The sequence below is a fragment of the Eurosta solidaginis genome, unplaced genomic scaffold, assembly GCF_040869045.1.
Source record: "Eurosta solidaginis isolate ZX-2024a unplaced genomic scaffold, ASM4086904v1 ctg00000221.1, whole genome shotgun sequence".
NCBI classification, from domain to species: domain Eukaryota; kingdom Metazoa; phylum Arthropoda; class Insecta; order Diptera; family Tephritidae; genus Eurosta; species Eurosta solidaginis.
In genome coordinates, this window is record NW_027136906.1 from 522,093 (window position 1) to 542,695 (window position 20,603).

At 36.8% G+C, this 20,603-nt stretch overlaps 1 protein-coding gene across 1 annotated transcript in view; it reads right to left on the reverse strand.

Moving 5' to 3' along the window:
* Positions 1–20,603, reverse strand: part of LOC137235753 (uncharacterized) — a 184,912-nt gene that overhangs the window by 76,153 nt on the left and 88,156 nt on the right. The window contains exon 2 of the mRNA XM_067758609.1: positions 18,399–18,607. Within this exon, the coding sequence (XP_067614710.1) occupies positions 18,399–18,607 (209 nt within the window). The remainder of the gene's footprint in view (positions 1–18,398; positions 18,608–20,603) is intronic.

The following is a 20,603-nucleotide window of genomic DNA, read 5'->3' on the forward strand; positions in this document are numbered from 1 at the left end:
TGACTCTAGAATTTGTTTGTGCAATACGGGTATCAAACGAAAGGAGTTAATGAGTATTTTAAGAGGGAGTGGGCCTTAGTTCTATAGGTGGACGCCTTTTCGAGATATCACCATAAATATGGACCAGGTGTGACTCTATAATGCGTTTGTACGATATGGGTATCAAATGAAAGGTGTTAATGAGTATTTTAAAAGGGAGTAATCATTAGTTCCATAGGTGGACGCCGCTTCGAGATATCGCCATAAAGTTGGGCCAGGGGTGACTCTAGAATTCGTTTGTGCAATATGGGTATCAAACGAAAGGAGGTAATGAGTATTTTAAGAGGGAGTGGGCCTTTCTGGACCAGGGGTGACTCTAGACTTTGTTTGTACGATATGGGTATCAAATGAAAGGTGTTAATGAATATTTTTAAAAGGGAGTGGGCCTTCGTTCTATAGGTGTTCGCCTTTTCGAAATATCGCCATAAAGGTGGACCAGGGGTGACTCTAGAATGAGTTTGTACGATATGGGTACCAAATTAAAGGTATTAATGAGAGTTTTAAAAGGGAGTGGTGGTAGTTGTATATGTAAAGGCGTTTTCCAGATATCGACCAAAATGTGGACCAGGGTGACACAGAACATCATCTGTTGGATACCGCTAATTTATTTATATATGTAATACCTGCCAAGATTTTAAGGGTTTTTTATTTCGCCCTGCAGAACTTTTTCATTTTCTTCTACTTAATATGGTAGGTGCCAATAAAACAGTCCAATTACCTTACCATATTTCATCCCTTTTTTCGTATTTGGTATAGAATTATGGCATTTTTTTCATTTTTCGTAATTTTCGATATAGAAAAAGTGGGCGTGGTCATAGTCGGATTTCGTTCATTTTTCATACCAAGATAAAGTGAGTTCAGATAAGTACGTGAATTGAGTTTAGTAAAGATATATCGAATTTTGCTCAAGTTATCGTGTTAACGGCCATGCGGAAGGACAGACGGACGACTGTGTATAAAAACTGGGCGTGACATCAACCGATTTCGCCCATTTCCACAGAAAACAGTTAACGCCATAAAATCTATGCCCCTACCAAATTTCAAAAGCATTGGTTAATTTTTGTTCGACTTATGGCGTTAGAAGTAACCTAGACAAATTAAATGAAAAAGGGCGGAGCCACGCCCATTTTTAAATTTTCTTTTATTTTTGTATTTTGTTACACCATATCATTACTGGAGTTGAATCTTGACATAATTTACTTATATACTGTAAAGATATTAAATTTTTTGTTAAAATTTTACTTTAAAAAAAAATTTTTTTTAAAAGTGGGCGTGGTCCTTCTCCGATTTTGCTAATTTTTATTAAGCGTACATATAGTAATAAGAGTAACGTTCCTGCCAAATTTCATCATGATATCTTCAACGACTGCCAAATTACAGCTTGCAAAATTTTAAATTACCTTCTTTTAAAAGTGGGCGGTGCCACGCCCATTGTCCAAAATTTTACTAATTTTCTATTTTGCGTCATAAGTTCAACTCATCTACCAAGTTTCGTCGCTTTATCGGTCTTTTGTAATGAATTATCGCACTTTTTCGGTTTTTCGAAATTTTCGATATCGAAAAAGTGGGCGTGGTTATAGTCCGATATCGTTCATTTTAAATAGCGATCTGAGATGAGTGCTCAGGAACCTACATACCAAATTTCATCAAGATACCTCAAAATTTACTCAAGTTATCGTGTTAACGGACGGACGGACGGACGGACGGACATGGCTCAATCAAATTTTTTTTCGATCCTGATTATTTTGATATATGGAAGTCTATATCTATCTCGATTCCTTTATATATGTACAACCAACCGTTATCCAATCAAACTTAATATACTCTGTGAGCTCTGCTCAACTGAGTATAAAAAGAGTTAATTTTTGTACGTAATGCCTTAGATACGACGATTTCAAACACGCGTTCACTTCACATGCGTGTGTTCTTTTCGAAATAACTGGCAGAATTTGTCAGTAAGGGGAAAGTACCAGCAATGGGAATCATTACCCCTCAAGTTTTAAGTGTGCCGTCCAAAGCATTCAGCTACGGTTTATGGGCCATGATGCACTCATCCTACACGATAATCTTACATGTTTTTATAGCCTATCTTTGGCCTGAGCTTTTCCTTATATTGCACATCGGTGGAAGGTATATTGTCAAAGACAGTGGCAATTTAAATGCAAAGTGAGCTGTACCTCCACCACACAAAAGGTATACGCGATTCTTTAGGAAACAACTGCCACAGCGATGTCTCTCTTTGCTCTTTTTATACCTCTCATGAACATGAAATGGTATATTAACTTTGGTCCGATGTTTGTAACGTTGAGAAATATAGAAGATAGACTCACCATTAAGTATACCGAATTGATCAGGGCGACGTACTGAGTTGATATAGCCATGTCCGTCTGTCCGTCCGTCAGTCCTTCTGTTTGAACGCAAACTAGTCCCTCAAATTTTGAGATATCTCAATGAAATATGGCAGAAGGATGTACTTTTGTATTATATTAGATATTTGTCGGATCCGGTAGGATCGTACTACTATAACATATATCTCCCATACAACCGATTGTTCAGATAAGACGATTTTGGTCATTCCTGCCGCAATTTAGAAAGTATTAACGTGAAACTCGGTGGTATATATAACAAAATATTATAGAAGATATCCTGAAAAAATCACTTTGATCGGAGCTATATATAGTTATATCCCAATCAACCGATCGTTCAGATAGAAATATTTTTGCCATTTCTCCCTTAATTTAGAAAGTATAAACTTGAAAATCGGTGATATATATTTTAATATATCATAGACGATTTTCTGAAATAATCACTTTGATCGGAGCTATATATAGTATATATCCCATACAACCGATCGTTCAGATAGAAAGATCTTTGGCAATTCCTCCCTTAATTTCTAATATAAAAACGTTAAACTTGGTGATATTTATTCTAATATATCATAGAAGATTTCCTGTAAAAATTATTGCGATCGGAGCTATATATAATATATATCCTATACAACCGATCGTTCAGATAAGGAGGTTTTTTGCCATTTTTTTATATTTATCTTAAAATCGTTTAGGTATCTACATCTGTTCACTATATATTTCTTATCTTATACAGCGCATCATTTGGAGATTATAAATGCGATAAGATTATTGTTCAGCCCCATTCGTGAAAGGTATGAAGTCTTCGACATAGCCGAAGGCAGTCCCGTCCTTACTTGTTTAAGCGAACCCCAAATTAATCCGAATCATTTTTCCGGTTCCTCCAGGCGCATTCAAAAATACCAACCATAAAAATGATAAACGTCAAAAAGGAATAACAGCCAAACCCATCTCTGCAGTCAAACTTTAGGTGTTAAATCCTAAGTTAGTACGGCAGCCATAGTTCTGAAAAGTCTCATTTGTAGAGAAGGTGTCACGCCTTCTCTTTCCCAATTCCACATTTTAGTGGTGCGGATAGGACTTATCGTCATATAGCTCCTTACTAATTTACGTTATTCTACCATTTGTAGTGGTGGTGCCACGCCCTCTTCTTCCTCGCCTAAATTTTCTCAGTTGTGTTAGCGTTTGAGGTCATATCACTCTTTGCTGAGTTTCAATTCTCTAGCACGAATACCTACTTTTACAGATATGGCGGATCAAAAAATCCATTTTATAGGGGTGCCACGCCCCTTTTATGTATCGAATCGAATCTAGAATCCTTTACCAATAAGTCGATAAAACAAAAACAATTACAAAACTATTTATAACTATGACCATCCTTGAAAGTTTCCTAGTTTGAAATTTGGTTGTTATCGGCCGATCCGTTGAGGACGCAAATCGATCTATATTTACGTACATACATACTGAATTTATTATATGCAGATTAATTTATGTATGTTAATCCTAGCATAAAAGGCTATAATCGATATGCCTTCTGTGCCTCAACTTAGTTTTTAAGAGTGAATCGTTATTCACCGACCACTGACAACAATTCCCTTCACTTTTTTTTGGCCTTTCGTCAGAGGTATTCGAAAGATACATTTTTTTATTCGGCCCTTTGTTGCAGGTTGATCTCCGCACACGAACTAATACTAAAAACCTGAACCAAGAAAAGTCCCTGAAACTGTACCAACCGTATGCACATTGTGGTTGCGCCCAGGTGTGCTCTTTTGTTTGAAAGTGTCCTACATGGCTGTATATAGCTACTATAATTCGAACCATTTTTCAAATGTAAATAGAAAATGAGAAGCTTGCTACAATTAAATAATAGCCCTTGCAAGTATTTATTGAAGTGAGTTTCGTTGGTTAATTGATTTTGCTTGTTAGGTTGAACAAGCCGGTTCGGGAGGACCTCACATAGACATAGACTGAATTGTTCTCCCTCAGAATTCAAACTTAAGAAATCAAAATTCAGAAGTCATATTTAAGAAATATTTATTAGATTTTGCATTTGTTCCAGAGGAAATGGTGATTGATGCGTTCGGATTGGCATCCGAAATGGATAGCGAACAAGAGGAATATAATTCCGAAATACAAAACCTATTGAGTTATAACATATATTTTATTGACATTTCCTGAAACACAGGAATTATTGGTTAAGTAAAATATCACCAAATTGGGTGAAGCCCGAACAAATAATTCCCTCGACAGGTGGCACAGCGCCACTCGAAGTGCGTATGGGACACACCCTAACATATTTAATTTCATAAATAAATTAAAAAACGAGCAGGCAATAAAAGAAACAAAACTGCGAAATATAGATTTCGGATATCGTTTGATTTAATATTGCAAATTCGTTTGAAAAGGATAAAGACGAATACAGGTTTTATTAATTACATGCTCGCTATTTCTAACAATACAAAATTCTGGATTGTATTAATTTTTCTTTATACATAATACCTTCCAAATAAATACATGTTTCTGAGTTTTAATAAAAATTAAAAGTTGTTTCTGCTGTCTGAATATTTTCTGAAATTTGACTTAATCAATTTGACCTATGAAACTGTCCTTCCGAATTTCGACTTCTGAATTTTGACCACTGAATTTTGTCTTTCTGAAAAAAGGGTTCTGACTATTATTTTACGACGAAATCTACTATTAGAAGTTTACTCGACGATCAAATAGAAAAAAACAATCAAAAACCGGGCCCAGTGTAAAAATTACTTCCTCCTCTTGGCAAATAACAGAACCTTTCTAGGACCAATGCAACTTGCTCCAACTTTTAGTTTAGCGCATTTTTATCCTAGCGATATTAGGATATGAGTAGAAAGCGTGCTCGATTGCTTTCTCCTCCCAACTACACTTCATACATCTGCTTCTGTTGACGAGGTCTAATTTAAAAGCATGCAACGCCAAAAGGCAATGTCTAGTCAGAGTATCTATTATGAACCTACAGTGTTCCCTCTTTAATGAAAATAGTATATTTGTTAGGCTAAGGGTGTAAGCTGGGTTGCTTCATGTGCAACTCTCTTTGCTTGGTTGATCCTGTGGAACTCTCACCATTTCTCAGTATTTCTTTAAGCAAGTGACTTCGATACTTTATTGCGACTCTGTCCTTTGATAATGATCGCGGTTACAAGGGAATTGAGTGGAAGTGGAATTGGGGTAAAGAAATATTCGTCAAAACTAATTGATTAACAGAACGGGAGTCTGCTGTAACAGATCAGTGATTCCTTTATGTCTTGAACGTTCTCCCCGAATTTAATATATTGTAACGAATTTACTTGCAAATCCTCTTATTTGCCCCTTTTGCTAGGTTCGTATCGCTAACTGTTGAATAAATAACTCCAATATTGAATAATGCAAAAATGGCCTTTATTAAAATGCTTCACAATAACACTCAATAATAATAGCTTAATAACCAAACTGATAGCTCAAATGAAACTCCACTATTCAAAATAATACTGCTATTGCTCGCTAGATATCGTGTTAATCAAACTGCTTGACAACTCAAATCAAACTGAATTACATTTTACTCGCTTGTGCCGCTTTTATAGTTTACGCTGCATACATCTAGGCTCTTCTATTTCCAGAACTTACCAACTATTTCGAGTGTTTATAGTTCTCATATAGTTTCTACTTGTTTACAATTTTCTACTTTTCAGCGTCTCTCAGATGTATGTGAGTTTGTAGTTTACAGTCTCTCGCACACACATAGGCGTATAAGTAAATGCATCTGTGTGTGACATCTCTCGGCTGCCTTATATATGTGTATACATGATTTGATTATTGACGTGAACATCGCTTAGCATCGCCTTAGGGATGGTATAGCTTAGGGATGCTAATATCCGTGACACTGCCCTCCACCTAAGTCTGATCGTCCCGATCAGACAAATCTCTCGATCTAAACGCTGCTAGCATCGCCAAATGTACCACTCTTCTACTCCGCGGTTTCTCAATGCTTTGTATGCGGTAGATGGTATCACTGATCTTCTTCACAACCTTGTACGGGCCTTCCCAACTGCACCGAAATTTGGATGGAACACCTTTCCGCCGGTGAGGGTTGTATAACAGTACCAAATCTCCATTCCGGAAACCTTCCGAATTATTTTCCCTGTCGTACCTGTGTTCCATCTTACTACTCATTATTCTGGATCGTTCCCTCGCAATCTGTTTCTTGGCCAATGAAGAATTACTTCGCAGAGCTTGCGCTGGACGGATTTCCTTTGCATAATCAGTATCGTTCCGACGCTTCACAACAGTAGTGTGCCTTGGCTTGAAACCACCATTGCATTCTTTCTTGGTTTTAGTACGTCCGTTAGGGCTTTTCAATGCCAGTGTTTCTCTCGCAGGTACTTTTGATTTTGATTTATTTGGCCCATTCGATCTATCAACTTTTACCTTTGAATTTCGTGGCCTTCGTTGAGTATTCTCCACCAGTACCCGATTACTGCTGAACCCTTTTTCCAAACTAAAGTTAAGTGGCACATCTTGGTTCTCATAACGCATCACCCTTCTCTGCATATCGATCTTGATGTCATGGTCAACCAAGAAATCCACTCCCAATATAACTTCATCAACAATCTCCGCCACAACAAATTTGTGTAGGACCATGACCTTCCCAATCAATACTTCACATATCACTTCTCCCTGAACTTGGTTATACTCGCCAGTGACCGTACGCAACTTTGCTCCAGGTAACGGTTTTACTCTCCTGTTGACCAAGTCAGATCGGATCAAGGAATGAGATGCGCCCGTATCTACAGTCAGTATTCGTTCTTTGCCATCCACATTCCCTCTGACGGTAAGACTGCTCGATTTTCTACCAATTTGCGACACAGATATCACAGGGCATTCAATAGCTGGATCTAGCTCTCTACCTCTTACTCGCTCTTGCTCATCTCCTCCAGCTTTGCGTTTACGGCCACCCACATTGTTAGAACTATTAAGACCAAGATCGCAATGACGTGCTATGTGACCGGACTTCCCGCATTTGAAGCATTTGATAACTTTTTCACTTCGCTTTTGCGATCCTTTCAGTGCCTCCAATATTGCGTCTACCCACTCTGGCCTTTCTACTTCCACACGGCGTGCTTTGAAAACTGGCTTACACAGAAGCGACGCCGTTTCCTGAATCAGAGCTTGTGACACCGTTTCTGCGAATGTTGGCTTTGGGTTCGCGTATGTGGCTCGCTTCGTTTCCACGTCTCGTATGCCATTTATAAAACTCTGGATTTTTACCCTCTCGGTGTATTCCACGGGTGCGTCCGCATTTGCGAGATGAGCCAAGCTTTCAACATCTGAAGCAAACTCTTGCAATGTCTCATTTGCTTTTTGGTAGCGGTTTTGCAACTCAATTTGGAATATCTGTTTTCTATGTTCGCTTCCATAACGTCGTTCTACAGCAGCCATCAATGCTTCATAATTGTTCCGCTCTCCTTCGGGAATCGTCTGTAGAATTTCCGCTGCTGGCCCCTTCAATGCCACGAACAGTGCAGCAACTTTATCTTCCGCATTCCAGTTGTTCACTGCTGCGGTCTTCTCAAACTGTAGCTTAAAGACCTGGAAAGGAACAGAACCGTCAAAGGATGGTGTTTTTACCTTTGAATTACTCGCTGAAACTGCTGGACGATTTAATTGTAACTGCTCCATACGACCCTTCAAATCATCGACTTCTGCCTGAAATTGACCGATTTTTGCATCCTGCGCTTCCAGCTTTGATGTTACCCTTGCTTCCTGTGCTTCTAACTGTGAAGACATTTGTGCCACCTGCAATGATAAGCGCTCCTCTTGTTCTTCCATCTTTGATGTTATGCGTGTCTCCTGCGATTCCAGTTGGGATGCCATATATGTCTTCTGTTCTTCCAATTGCGTTTCCATCTTGGATGTAATCTGTGTAGACATTTCTGACATTCGCGTTTCTTGTGCTTCAATCTTCGATGTTATTCGTGTCTCTTGGGATTCCATCTGTGATGACATATACGTTTTCTGTTCTTCTAGTTGAGATGACATATACGTTTTCTGTTCTTCTAGTTGAGATGCCAGTTGAGATGTTATATCTGTCTTTTGCGATTCCAGTTGAGAAGCCACTGTCGATGTTTGAGCAGATATTGCAGCCAAAATCATGTTCAAATCTGTGCTGGTAACCGTCTGCGATGTTTCGTTTTTCTCTTCAATTTTTGTTGTCTCCTCCCCATCAAGGTGAAAGACATACTCTTCCACATCAGTTCCTTCTGCTTCCATTGCCTCTCGTAGCCGTGCCTGAAGTTCAAGTTTAACGCCGCTTGTATTCAATCCACGGGTCTCCAACTCCTTCTTTAGTTGCTGGATCTTCAATTCACCGAACTTTGCCATGTCCTTGTTGTCCTTTGGAATTTATTCAACAATTCCTCTTCTGACACCAATTGTAACGAATTTACTTGCAAATCCTCTTATTTGCCCCTTTTGCTAGGTTCGTATCGCTAACTGTTGAATAAATAACTTCAATATTGAATAATGCAAAAATGGCCTTTATTAAAATGCTTCACAATAACACTCAAACTGTGCAACGAATAGCTTAATAACCAAACTGATAGCTCAAATGAAACTCCACTATTCAAAATAATACTGCTATTGCTCGCTAGATATCGTGTTAATCAAACTGCTTGACAACTCAAATCAAACTGAATTACATTTTACTCGCTTGTGCCGCTTTTATAGTTTACGCTGCATACATCTAGGCTCTTCTATTTCCAGAACTTACCAACTATTTCGAGTGTTTATAGTTCTCATATAGTTTCTACTTGTTTACAATTTTCTACTTTTCAGCGTCTCTCAGATGTATGTGAGTTTGTAGTTTACAGTCTCTCGCACACATATAGGCGTATAAGTAAAGGCATCTGTGTGTGACATCTCTCGGCTGCCTTATATATGTGTATACATGATTTGATTATTGACGTGAACATCGCTTAGCATCGCCTTAGTGATGGTATAGCTTAGGGATGCTAATATCCGTGACAATATGTTAAAGGGGTTCTTTGATAAAGACAAAACAAGGCTGTAAGAACTAATTGTACTCGCTCTATACAACTATTAACTAGTTTTTTTAGATTTATTTGAAAAATCTAAAATACGATTTAGTTTTAATGAAATACACCTGAACTTTTCTGAAATTAAGTTGCGGTTGTCTTAAATACTGTTGGAATATCTGAAATACATTTGTAGTTTCCTGAAATACGTTTACATTTTTCTGATGTTCTTTCCAGGTTATCGTAACTGTATACTGTGAATTTTTTTAAAAAACTGTTTCTATCCTCTGAAAGTAATTTGATGTTCTCCGAAACAGCCTCGAAATTTTCTGAAATAAAGTTGAGTTTTTCTGAAATACAATTCGTATATCTGAAATATATTTGTGGTTTCCTGAAATATAATTACACTTTTCTTTTACTTGAGGATATTTTAACTGAATACACTTTTCCGATTTGATCTCAGAAAATGAAAATCATATTGGATATATTCAAGTGTGTTGTGAAGGCAGCAATCAAGGAGCAAATTACTATAATTGCTGATTTCCATTAGAACGTAATACCCCATTCCGGGCAAAATATAAAGAATTTATTTTAAAATTGTTGGAACTGCCCCCCTGTTAAACCCCTTGGCTAGGGTTGGATTCTTTTCCAATTCTTCAACAAGCTCCGTGATTGGTTGTTGTTGGTTAATTTTACCATTTTCTGAAATTTAATTAAAAATGAATAAATAACGTGTATTTACTAGAATAAATAAATCTTATTTTACCAATTTTTAATAGCCGAATTTCGTATTGCAGAGCTTGTCGTCACAAAAAACTATGTTGACAAATTTTGCGTCACGTCATTTCAACATAACTTCAATATTGTTTTAGCCCATACCAAAAAAGCATCAACACCTATCAATAGCTATCGACTTCGACAACGCCGATACCAATTCATGAGCATCGACACTAATTTTCTTACTATTGACAACCACAATAGGGGTGATTGATATATAAATGTTAAAAATTTTCCGAAAATCACATCTCGCGAAATCTAGAAATTTTAAGTTCAGATGATCAGATCGGAGAACACGAGTCAAAAAATCATATCAGAATCGACTAAGTCATTTAATATAATTCGAAAGGACTCTAGGAGCGACTTTCGTACAATCCTGTGCAAGTTCAAGTTATTTAAGAGAAGGTGATCTAACATATACATATCCTGGTTATGGAATATCGATGAGGAACTCCGGGACTATAATGACACTCTCCGAAGGTTTTGGGGAGTGGTTTCGTCCTGGTCTACACAAAGTGAGTCAGAGCAAGAATCAGTTTCGGTGTGGTAGTGAATATATTTTAGTCTAAGTCACACATACTTTAGCTGACTCGTTAAAATAAAAGTGAGTTTGACAAGGCAGAAATGACTCTGGCAGACTCGTGAAAATCAAAATGGTATCTTGAGGTGCACCTTATAGTATCGATTTTTAGAAAAATAATTTCAGAATTTTCAAAAGTCCTAAATAGAAGTCCCAGAGATAACACACTCTCGACAAGAATTTACCCAGACAACTCTCTAAGATAACACTCAATCCAGAAAAATTTTCTAGAATACTGTCATACTTCGTTTTCAACATGTCGTCCCATCAATTTTGATGCCACAGCATTTGGAAGAATGGGAAATAATAAAAATGGAAATAAATGAACATACATTTTAGCTGGGTTTTGAGCATGCTTTGCTTAATCGACCTCGAGTCAGTTATGTGACGTAATGGAAACGCATTTGCAGTTTTGATGTTAGACATTTTGACATAATGAAATTCAAGTATATTGATCAAAATTTAAGACATTTTGTGCGATATTCTCATATGTGGGGATAATATTGCGGCTCGTAATGAAGATGAGACCGTTTAAAATTACACCTTTTTCAACTGTATATCGGATAAATGTATTTCGGAAAAATCAATTGTATTTCAGAAAAGCTCAAATGAATATCAGAAATGTGTAGATGTGATTCAGAAAACCACAAATGTATATCAGATGCATAAATTGTGTTTCAGAAAAAATCAAATCTTTGTCCAAAAATTCAGCTGTATTTGAGATATTTTAAATATATTTCAAAAAATTTCAAATGTACTACAGAAAAGCCGAAATTGTTTTCCGAAGATGTAAAAAGTATTTAAGAAATACTCAAATGTAGTTCAAAAAAGCTCAAATGTATTTCACGAAGTCTCAGACATTTCATCAAAAGTTACACTTTATTTTAACTAAAAAGCTAACCATGTTAAAAGGATGACAAGAGCAGCGAATTGAAGAAAATTTTAAAAAATTCTATTACATTCCGACTGACATGTCAAGTTATCCCGAAATATCTAAGAAAAGTGGTTGAGTGCTGTATAGCGCAAGCACAATCAGGTGTACCAGGTCATGTTTTTTCTTCTCCGAATAACCTCTTCTACACATACCATAAACGTCTTTAATAACTCATGGTTCATTCATGTAACGAAGTGTTATATACTTCTTTACGAATGATTTTTTTATTTACCATGAATACTAAAATGGATTGCGCATTAAGGAGTACTGTTTCAGTCCTGAAAGAGTTGATGATCTGTTATAACAGACTTCCTATAACTCACCATGACACGGCGGGCGCTTTGTCGCAGTAAATCTTTCAAAACGTTGCCTAACGTCGCCACATACATTAAAAGTTCTTGTACCATTTCCACAGCCTTCTCTTTTTTGAAATAGCCACGACGCATTTCCATCGAACCAACACTCACTTGTTGTGCTTATAACACGTATATCGATGCAAGGGTTTCAGGCTACCAGTATCCCCTTACAAAGTAATTGGTCAGCCGATTGCATGCTCCTAGTTCCCGATATGGTCGCCTAGCCTAAAGATTAATCACTGGAAGAAGCTACAGGCCTGCTAAAATACCGCCCTCAGTACCGCCACGGGTTGTCTTCTTATGTCCCCAGAATACCATCTACATAGTTAGGCGAGAATACACCCCATTAGGGGGAGAAATGAAATGCTAACCAAACAGTTCCTGTTGAATACCCAGAAACCTGGGCATCTCAGCAGACATCTGACTGATGAGACAACACTGCCGAGAGGCTTAAGAAGTCATCGCCGCAAGCATGGTGAGGAAATACGGCACCTGAGAACACAGCCGTATGAAGCCAAAAACACAAGCACCAAAAAACACAGGAACCAACGCCTCTAACCCCGTTCTCTTTATGGTCCAACCCTGTTGAAACAGTACGATTCCTTAGACCCCCGTTAGAGGATATTGATGACAATTTGTGATCGGTCGCACCTATTGGATGGGGCAAAGCACTGCTACAACAACAACAACAACAACAACTAGCATCCCCTTAAATTTTAATAAAAATTATTCAATTTTTCACAGCACGACTCAAAAACAAAAATAAATTTTTGCTTGAATTTACTAAAATTAGAGCTTTCTACACGAATATTTCTTGTCCAAAATACATTTTTGTTTTCTAAAAAATATGAGATTTGCGAAAATTGATTTCAGCTTTTCTGAAATATGTATATTTGGCTTTTTCTGAAATACTTTTTCCATCTTCTGATACGCATTTATATATTCTATGCTTTTGGAAATAAGTTTGTAAAATCTGAAACACCGTTCGCTTTTTCTGAAATACATTTGACGTTTTCTGAAATAAAATTTAGGTTTCGTGAAAAACATTTGGAATATCTGAAATAAATTAGCTTTTTCTGAAACGCATTTGCGCTATTCTGATATATATTTGACATTTTCTGAAATACGATTTAGTTTTTCTGAAAAACAGTTGGAAAATGCGTAGCACAAAGAAAACAAGTAAGGAAGGCTAAGTTCGGGTGTAACCGAACATTATATACTCAGCCGAGAGCCAAAATATGGGAAAATCACCATGTAGGAAAATGAACCTACGGTAACCCTGGAATGCGTTTGTATGACATGGGTATCAAATGGAAGGTATTAAAGAGTATTTTAAGAGGGAGTAGGCCATAGTTCTATGGGTGGACGCCATTTAGGGATATCGCCATAAAGGTGGACCAGGGCTGACTCTAGAATTTGTTTGTACGATATGGGTTTCAAATGAAAAGTGCTAATGAGTATTTTAAAAGAGAGTGGGCTTTAGTTCTATTGCTGGACGCCTTTTCGATTTATCGCCATAAAGGTGGACCCGGGGTGACTCTAGAATGCGTTTGTACAATATGGGTATCAAAAGAAAGGTGTTAATGAGTATTTTAAAAGGGAATGGTGGTAGTTGTATATGTGAAGGCGTTTTCGAGATGTCGATCAAAATGTGGACCAGGGTGATCCAGAACATCATCTGTCGGGTACCGCTAATTTATTTATATATGTAATACCACGAACAGTATTCCTGCCAAGATTTCAAGGGCTTTTGATTTCGCCCTGCAGAACTTTTTCATTTTCTTCTACTTAATATGGTAGGTGACACACCCATTTTGCAAAGTTTTTTTCTAAAGTTATATTTTGCATCAATAAACCAATCCAATTACCATGTTTCATCCCTTTTTTCTTATTTGGTATAGAACTATGGCATTTTTTTATTTTTCGTATCTTTCGATATCGATAAAGTGGTCCGACTATGACGGATTTCGGCCATTCTTTTATAGCAATACAAAATGAGTTCAGATAATTACGTGAACTAAGTTTAGTAAAGATATATTGATTTTTGCTCAAGTATCGTTACCGATTTCGCCCTTTTTCACAGAAAACAGTTAACGTCCTATAATCTAATCCCCTACCAAATTTCACAAGGACTGGTAAATTTTTGTTCGACTTATGACATTAAAAGTGTCCTAGACAAATTAAATGAAAAAGATATTAAATTTTTTGTTAAAATTTGACTTAAAAAAATTTTTTTTTTAAGTGGGTGTGATCGTTCTCCGATTTTGCAAATTTTTTTAAGCCTACATATAGTAATAAGAGTAACTTTCCTGCCAAATTTCATCATGATCTCTTCAACGACTGCCAAATTACAGCTTGCAAAACTTTTAGATTATCTTCTTTTAAAAGTGGGCGGTGCCACGCCCGTTTTCCAAAATTTTACTAATTTTCTATTCTGCGTCATAATTTCAACTCACCTGCCAAGTTTCATCGCTTTATTCGTCTTTGGTAATGAATTATCGCACTTTTTCGATTTTTCGAAATTTTCGATATCGAAAAAGTGGGCGTGGTTATAGTCCGATATCGATCATTTTAAATAGCGGTCTGAGATGAGTACCCAGGAACCTACGTACCAAATTTCATCAAGATTCCTCAAAATTTACTCAAGTTATCGTGTTAACGGACAGACGGACGGTCATGGTTTCAATCAAATTTTTTTCGATACTGATGATTTTGATATATGGAAGTCTATATCTATCTCGATTCCTTTATACCTGTACAGCCAACCGTTATCCGATCAAAGTTAATATACTCTGTGAGCTCTGCTCAACTGAGTATAAAAATGGGGATTCAAAATGTGGTGCAGAGCTGAATCAGCTACAGGATATCTGTTTGAATTTGATTTATATACGGGTTTGGGTGAATCAGTATTTTCTGATAATTTTTTCAATTCGCCTCTTTTGCAATATAAACTAAGAATTAATAATACTAAAGCGTGTGGAACTCTAAGAATAAACAGGAAACGCTCCAAAATCATTGCTGTTGGACAAATATATGTCCTGGAGGGAAATCCATTGGGAAAGTTTTAAGGGCATATCGTTTGTCAAATGGAGGAACACAAAATCCGTTCATATATCGTCCAATTACATTTCATCCATCGCAGCAGGCTCCTTAAAGAGGCGAAAGGCTGGGTCGGCCGAAAAACTAAATATTACGTACCCAGAGATGATAATTAAATTTAATAAATATATGGGTGGCGCTGACCTAATGGACCAGCGAAAAGTCTGCGATGAATTTGATGGCAAAGCAAAGATAAAATATTATTTACGCCATTTTTTCGATATAATGGATATTGCTAAGAACAACTCATATTTGGTGTATAAAAAGTTACATGAGAAGAAACTTGTAGAGGGACCGATTTTAAGCAGAAATTCTCATTGAGTTCCATAGGGAAATATTTTTCCCATGAAATTACAAAAAAACCGTGTAATTAATATAAAAGTCGAATTGTTTTTTATGTATTTTGCTTTCAAATCAACTAAATAGAACTGTCGTACAACAAAATTTACTTCTAGGTTTCTTACGGTCCTGAAAGGTTTAATAATTTCCCAAGCTTTTGGAGTCGTAGTTGACCAAACTGACTGCAAGGGTGGCGTTTTCCTTAGACCTGTGAGACGTTGGAAACAGGAAGAGCACAGCTTGTTGACAAGATTTGGTGTGGAGAAGTCGGTTGCGCTAAGCCTGTTTTAGCACTAGAAAGCGAGTATACTGACACGTGATTGGAATGTGTTTTGTGTATCTCTAAATACCAAAAATAAATTGATCCCAGAGTTTGGAAGAATGACTTGTAACGGTTTATAAAAGTACTTATACGTTCTTTAGAAAAGAATTCCTAAGGACAGACACCATAGCCCGATAGAAGCAGCGGAAGTAAAACGGAATATTGAGAACCTGAAACAATCAGCAAAAAAACTGATGTCCTATGGGTAGTAACATATGTCAACGAGTGAGCCACATTTGGCTCTTGAAAAGGCTTCTTACGATGTCGTTCCGAAACAGGAGCCATGGCTTTCATCTGGAGGAAAACTTTTCGCATCCAGCACACATGGCTTTTTAAAAGTTACGAAAAAACGTTTGCCGCCTGTTAGGTTAATATTTTTCTCTTTTGAGAATTTATAAGTCTGTGCTTCAATGAAAAGTCGCCTAGAAATCATGAAATCGCCTCACTAGTTTGATTCTTCATTCTTCGATTTCTGTACCACAATTTTTGTAACAGGTATTAAATTTTTATTGGCTTTTGGATCAAGTTAAATATTTCAACATAACACATATAAATTCTTTCTTGTGGGAGTCCGGCGAAACTTGCAGATTCAACAGGGATGAACCAGCGAGAAAGGGTGTTAGGGTCGTTGGTTCCACATTGCAATTGGAAAGATGGTTGGTGTCATCGGGGGACACGTTAAAAGCAGGATATACATAACGCATGTCGGGGTTGATTCTGGATAGGTTACAGTTTAGCCTATTACATAGTTCAGATTTTGGTTGAGCTAGAGTGACGCACGTCCACTTGCGGGAATTGTTTTTCCCTACTGCGAGTTCAGGGTATTTGACTTTGAGAACAGGGTTCAGCATGCGATTCCTGGCATAGAGGTCTAAAAACTTATTGTGGCTTTCACTGAGGACCCCATGTTTGCTCTTTTTCTACATAGGGCTGAAATATCAGGTGCCGTATTTTTTCATATTTGTATCTGGGTATTTAACAAAAATTGTTTGTTAGGAATTTCATATCTCTCTTTTATGGCAAATATTCTCGCCTCACTGTGTAAATTTTGTTTTAGGGTCAAAAGAAGACAGCCCGTAGCAGTTTTGAGCGCGGAGTATTAACAGGCCTATAGTTTTTTTCCAATGTGTATCCCTTAGGCTTGGAAACCATTGCTTTGTTAGATGTAATGCGCGTTTCCTTATTCCAAGTGCTGCCGGAAACATATTTGGGATTTTGTTGCGACTCAAAATTTGAAGGACAATTGCGGATGCATGCTCGCAGGTCCTGATCGACCCCATTTAATGCGTTGTGAGAGGTGTAAAGTATTTGTAATTTATTTAATGTATTTCTCAAAAACTGATGGCTGGTTTAAAGATCTATGCGAACCCCAACGAAACTGTTTGTCATCTGTGATGCCTTGTTATTGACTCTGAATCACATTTTATATTTTAAATATCTGGCTTACCGCGAAGTAATGTGTGCACTCGCTCTGTACGGAGTTTCTAAAGACTTCTAATATAGCGATCCCTGCCCTACCTAGAAGAATTTTTTGCACGTAACATTGCATTTTGAAAGGGTTGCTCCAAGTTATGTTTCAATTTTTTAGTATTTTGGTTGTCGGAAAGTTTTAAACCTTAAAGTTGCTTAAAACTCGACTGCAAAATTTTCCGTATTCGGATGATTATATATCACGTTTCCGCAACCTAGCGAGGGTTGGAAGACTTACTCCTAACCATTGGAAATTATAAAAAAAATTCAAAGTCCTACTTGAAATATTTAAGAGTAAACATTGATCTCAAACTAACTTTTAAGAAGCACTTCAGGGGCGGTTGGAGAGAATGTTTCTTAAGTAAGTGGAGCTCTAATGCGAATAGTGCCAACATCAGCGACCCAGGCGAACCTACCCATAAGCTATGGTCTAACGTAACCAGCACTATAATATAATATGCTGCAACAGTGTGACACAGGTCTAAAATAACTTACAAAAAATATACTAGCAGTTAAGCATAGGATAGAAAACGGTTCTTTCTGTCCACACTCTGCCACCAAATTGGAAAATGCAGAACACGTTATGTTTCATTGTCCTCGCTTCGGAACCTTCTATAAGGAATTTAGTTCCCCTGAAGTCGTAATGCCCGTAATGATGTAGGAGGGCAAACAAATTGTTTAGCAATGGTTTACAAGGTAGTTTTTCCATTTATGATGTCAGGGTTTAAGAGGTACTACTATCCTCACAGATTATGCTACACTTTTTGGATGCTACATGTTTAGCAGCAATGCAAATATTTACGCCTCATGCTTTATTAAATTAAAAAAAAAAAAAATTCCCCTTGATAAAAATGAAATTTAAAATTTTACAAACTCAAAATAAATACTCATATTTGTCCATAGTAATTGAAAGTTTCTCGCATTGGCAATATAAAAGTGAGTGTTTCATGCCTTGTGCAGAGTCGTTCATGAAAGTGAAAATCGGGTCGAAAAAAACTCTATTATCCAATAAAAGTAAATACGTACATAAAACTCTAAAAGAGTAATAAAAAACACAGTCGCATACTTACATCAACATCAACACCAGGCAATGGAAACACTTGTCCTGGCGGCATATCCCGCGGTACGTAACGATAAAATTCAAAACCGTCTTTATACCATTTCACAGAGTACAATGATTCACCATCCAAATCGTATTTACAGCCCAATACAGCATCCTCATGCCGCATGATATGTTTAGGTATTCGAACTTCCGTCATGGACAAACTAAGGCTTGTATCTGTAAAAGCAAAACAAACAAAAAAATACAAAAAGGAATGTAGTATGTATTTTAGTAGTTAACCAGCAAAAACAAGTAAAGGTGTCTAAGTTTGGGTGTAACCGAACATTATATACTCAGCGTGAGCTTCAATTGTACATTTCATTTCCGATAAATTACTTTTCTACATAAAACGTGGCTCCGCCCGTTTAAAAAAAATGCCTCCCCATTTCCTCTTACAATAAAACTTGATAAGTGAAATATCATTGATTCAAAACTATTTTTTTCTAAGTTAAAGCTTATCTTAGTCTACGACCCTTTTAAACTTGTCTTGTATCTAAGTTGCCGTGGTTTTTAACCGATCCCGTCAATTTTTACCAGAAATATTTTCTGCTATAAGGAAAATTTGTGTACAAAATTTCATTACGATATGTTAATTTTTCTTCGAGTTATGGCTCCCGAAATATAGAAAATTGCTTAGTCATAAAAGGGCGGTGCCACACCCATTTTTAAAAATTTTAGTGTTTTCCAAAACTTAATATAGAAGGTAGAATTCTATTGATACAAAGCTCTTTTTCGCTAAGATATAGCTTATTATTTTCGTCTACGACCCTATTAAAAATCTTTTAAATAAAAGTGGGCGTGGGTTTTAACCGATCTCGTCCATTTTCTAGAAATATTTCCTGCTATAGGGAAAATTTATGTATCCAATTTTATTACGATCCGTTAATTATACTCAGTTGAGCAGAGCTCACAGAGTATATTAAGTTTGATTGGATAACGGTTGGTTGTACATATATAAAGGAATCGAGATAGATATAGACTTCCATATATCAAAATAATCAGGATCCAAAAAAAATTTGATTGAGCCATGTCCGTCCGTCCGTCCGTCCGTCCGTTAACACGATAACTTGAGTAAATTTTGAGGTATCTTGATGAAATTTGGTACGTAGGTTCCTGAGCACTCATCTCAGATCGCTATTTAAAATGAACGATATCGGACTATAACCACGCCCACTTTTTCGACATCGAAAATTTCGAAAAACCGAAAAAATGCGATAATTCATTGCCAAAGGCGGCTAAAGCGATGAAACTTGGTAGATGGGTTGACGTAATGACGCAGAATAGAAAATTAGTAAGAGTTTGGACAATGGGCGTAGCACCGCCCACTTTTACAAGAAGGTAATTTAAAAGTTTTGCAAGCTGTAATTTGGCAGTCGTTGAAGATATCATGATGAAATTTGGCAGGAACGTTACTACTGTTACTATATATGTGGCAAATAAAAATTAGCAAAATTGGATGAAGAACACGCTCACTTTTTAAAAAAAAATTTTTTTAAATTCAAATTTTAACAAAAAATTTAATATCTTTACTGTATATAAGTAAATTAAGTCAAAATTCAACTCAAGTAATGATATGATGCAACAAAATACAAAAATAAAAGAAAATTTCAAAATGGGCGTGGCTCCGCCCATTTTCATTTAGTGTGTCTAGAATACTTTTAATGCCATAAGTCGAACAAAAATTTACCAATCCTTTTGAAATTTGGTAGGAGCATAGATTCTATGACGCTAACTGTTCTCTGTGAAAATGGGCGAAATCGGTGGAAGCCACGCCCAGTTTTTATACACAGTCCACCGTCTGTCCTTCCGCTCGGCCGTTAACACAATAACTTGAGCAAAAACCGATATATCTTTACTAAACTTAGCCCACGTACTTATCTGAACTCACTTTATCTTGGTATAAAAAATGGCCGAAATCCGACCATAACCACGCCCACTTTATCGATATCGAAAATTACGAAAAATTAAAAAAATGCCATAATTCTATACCAAATACGAAAAAAGGGATGAAACATGGTAACTGGATTGGTTTATTGACGCAAAATATAACTTTGGAAAAAACTTTGTAAAATGGGTGTGACACCTACGATATTAAGTAGAAGAAAATGAAAAAGTTCTACAAGGCGAAATCAACAGCCCTTGGAATCTTGGCAGGAATACTGTTAGTGTTATT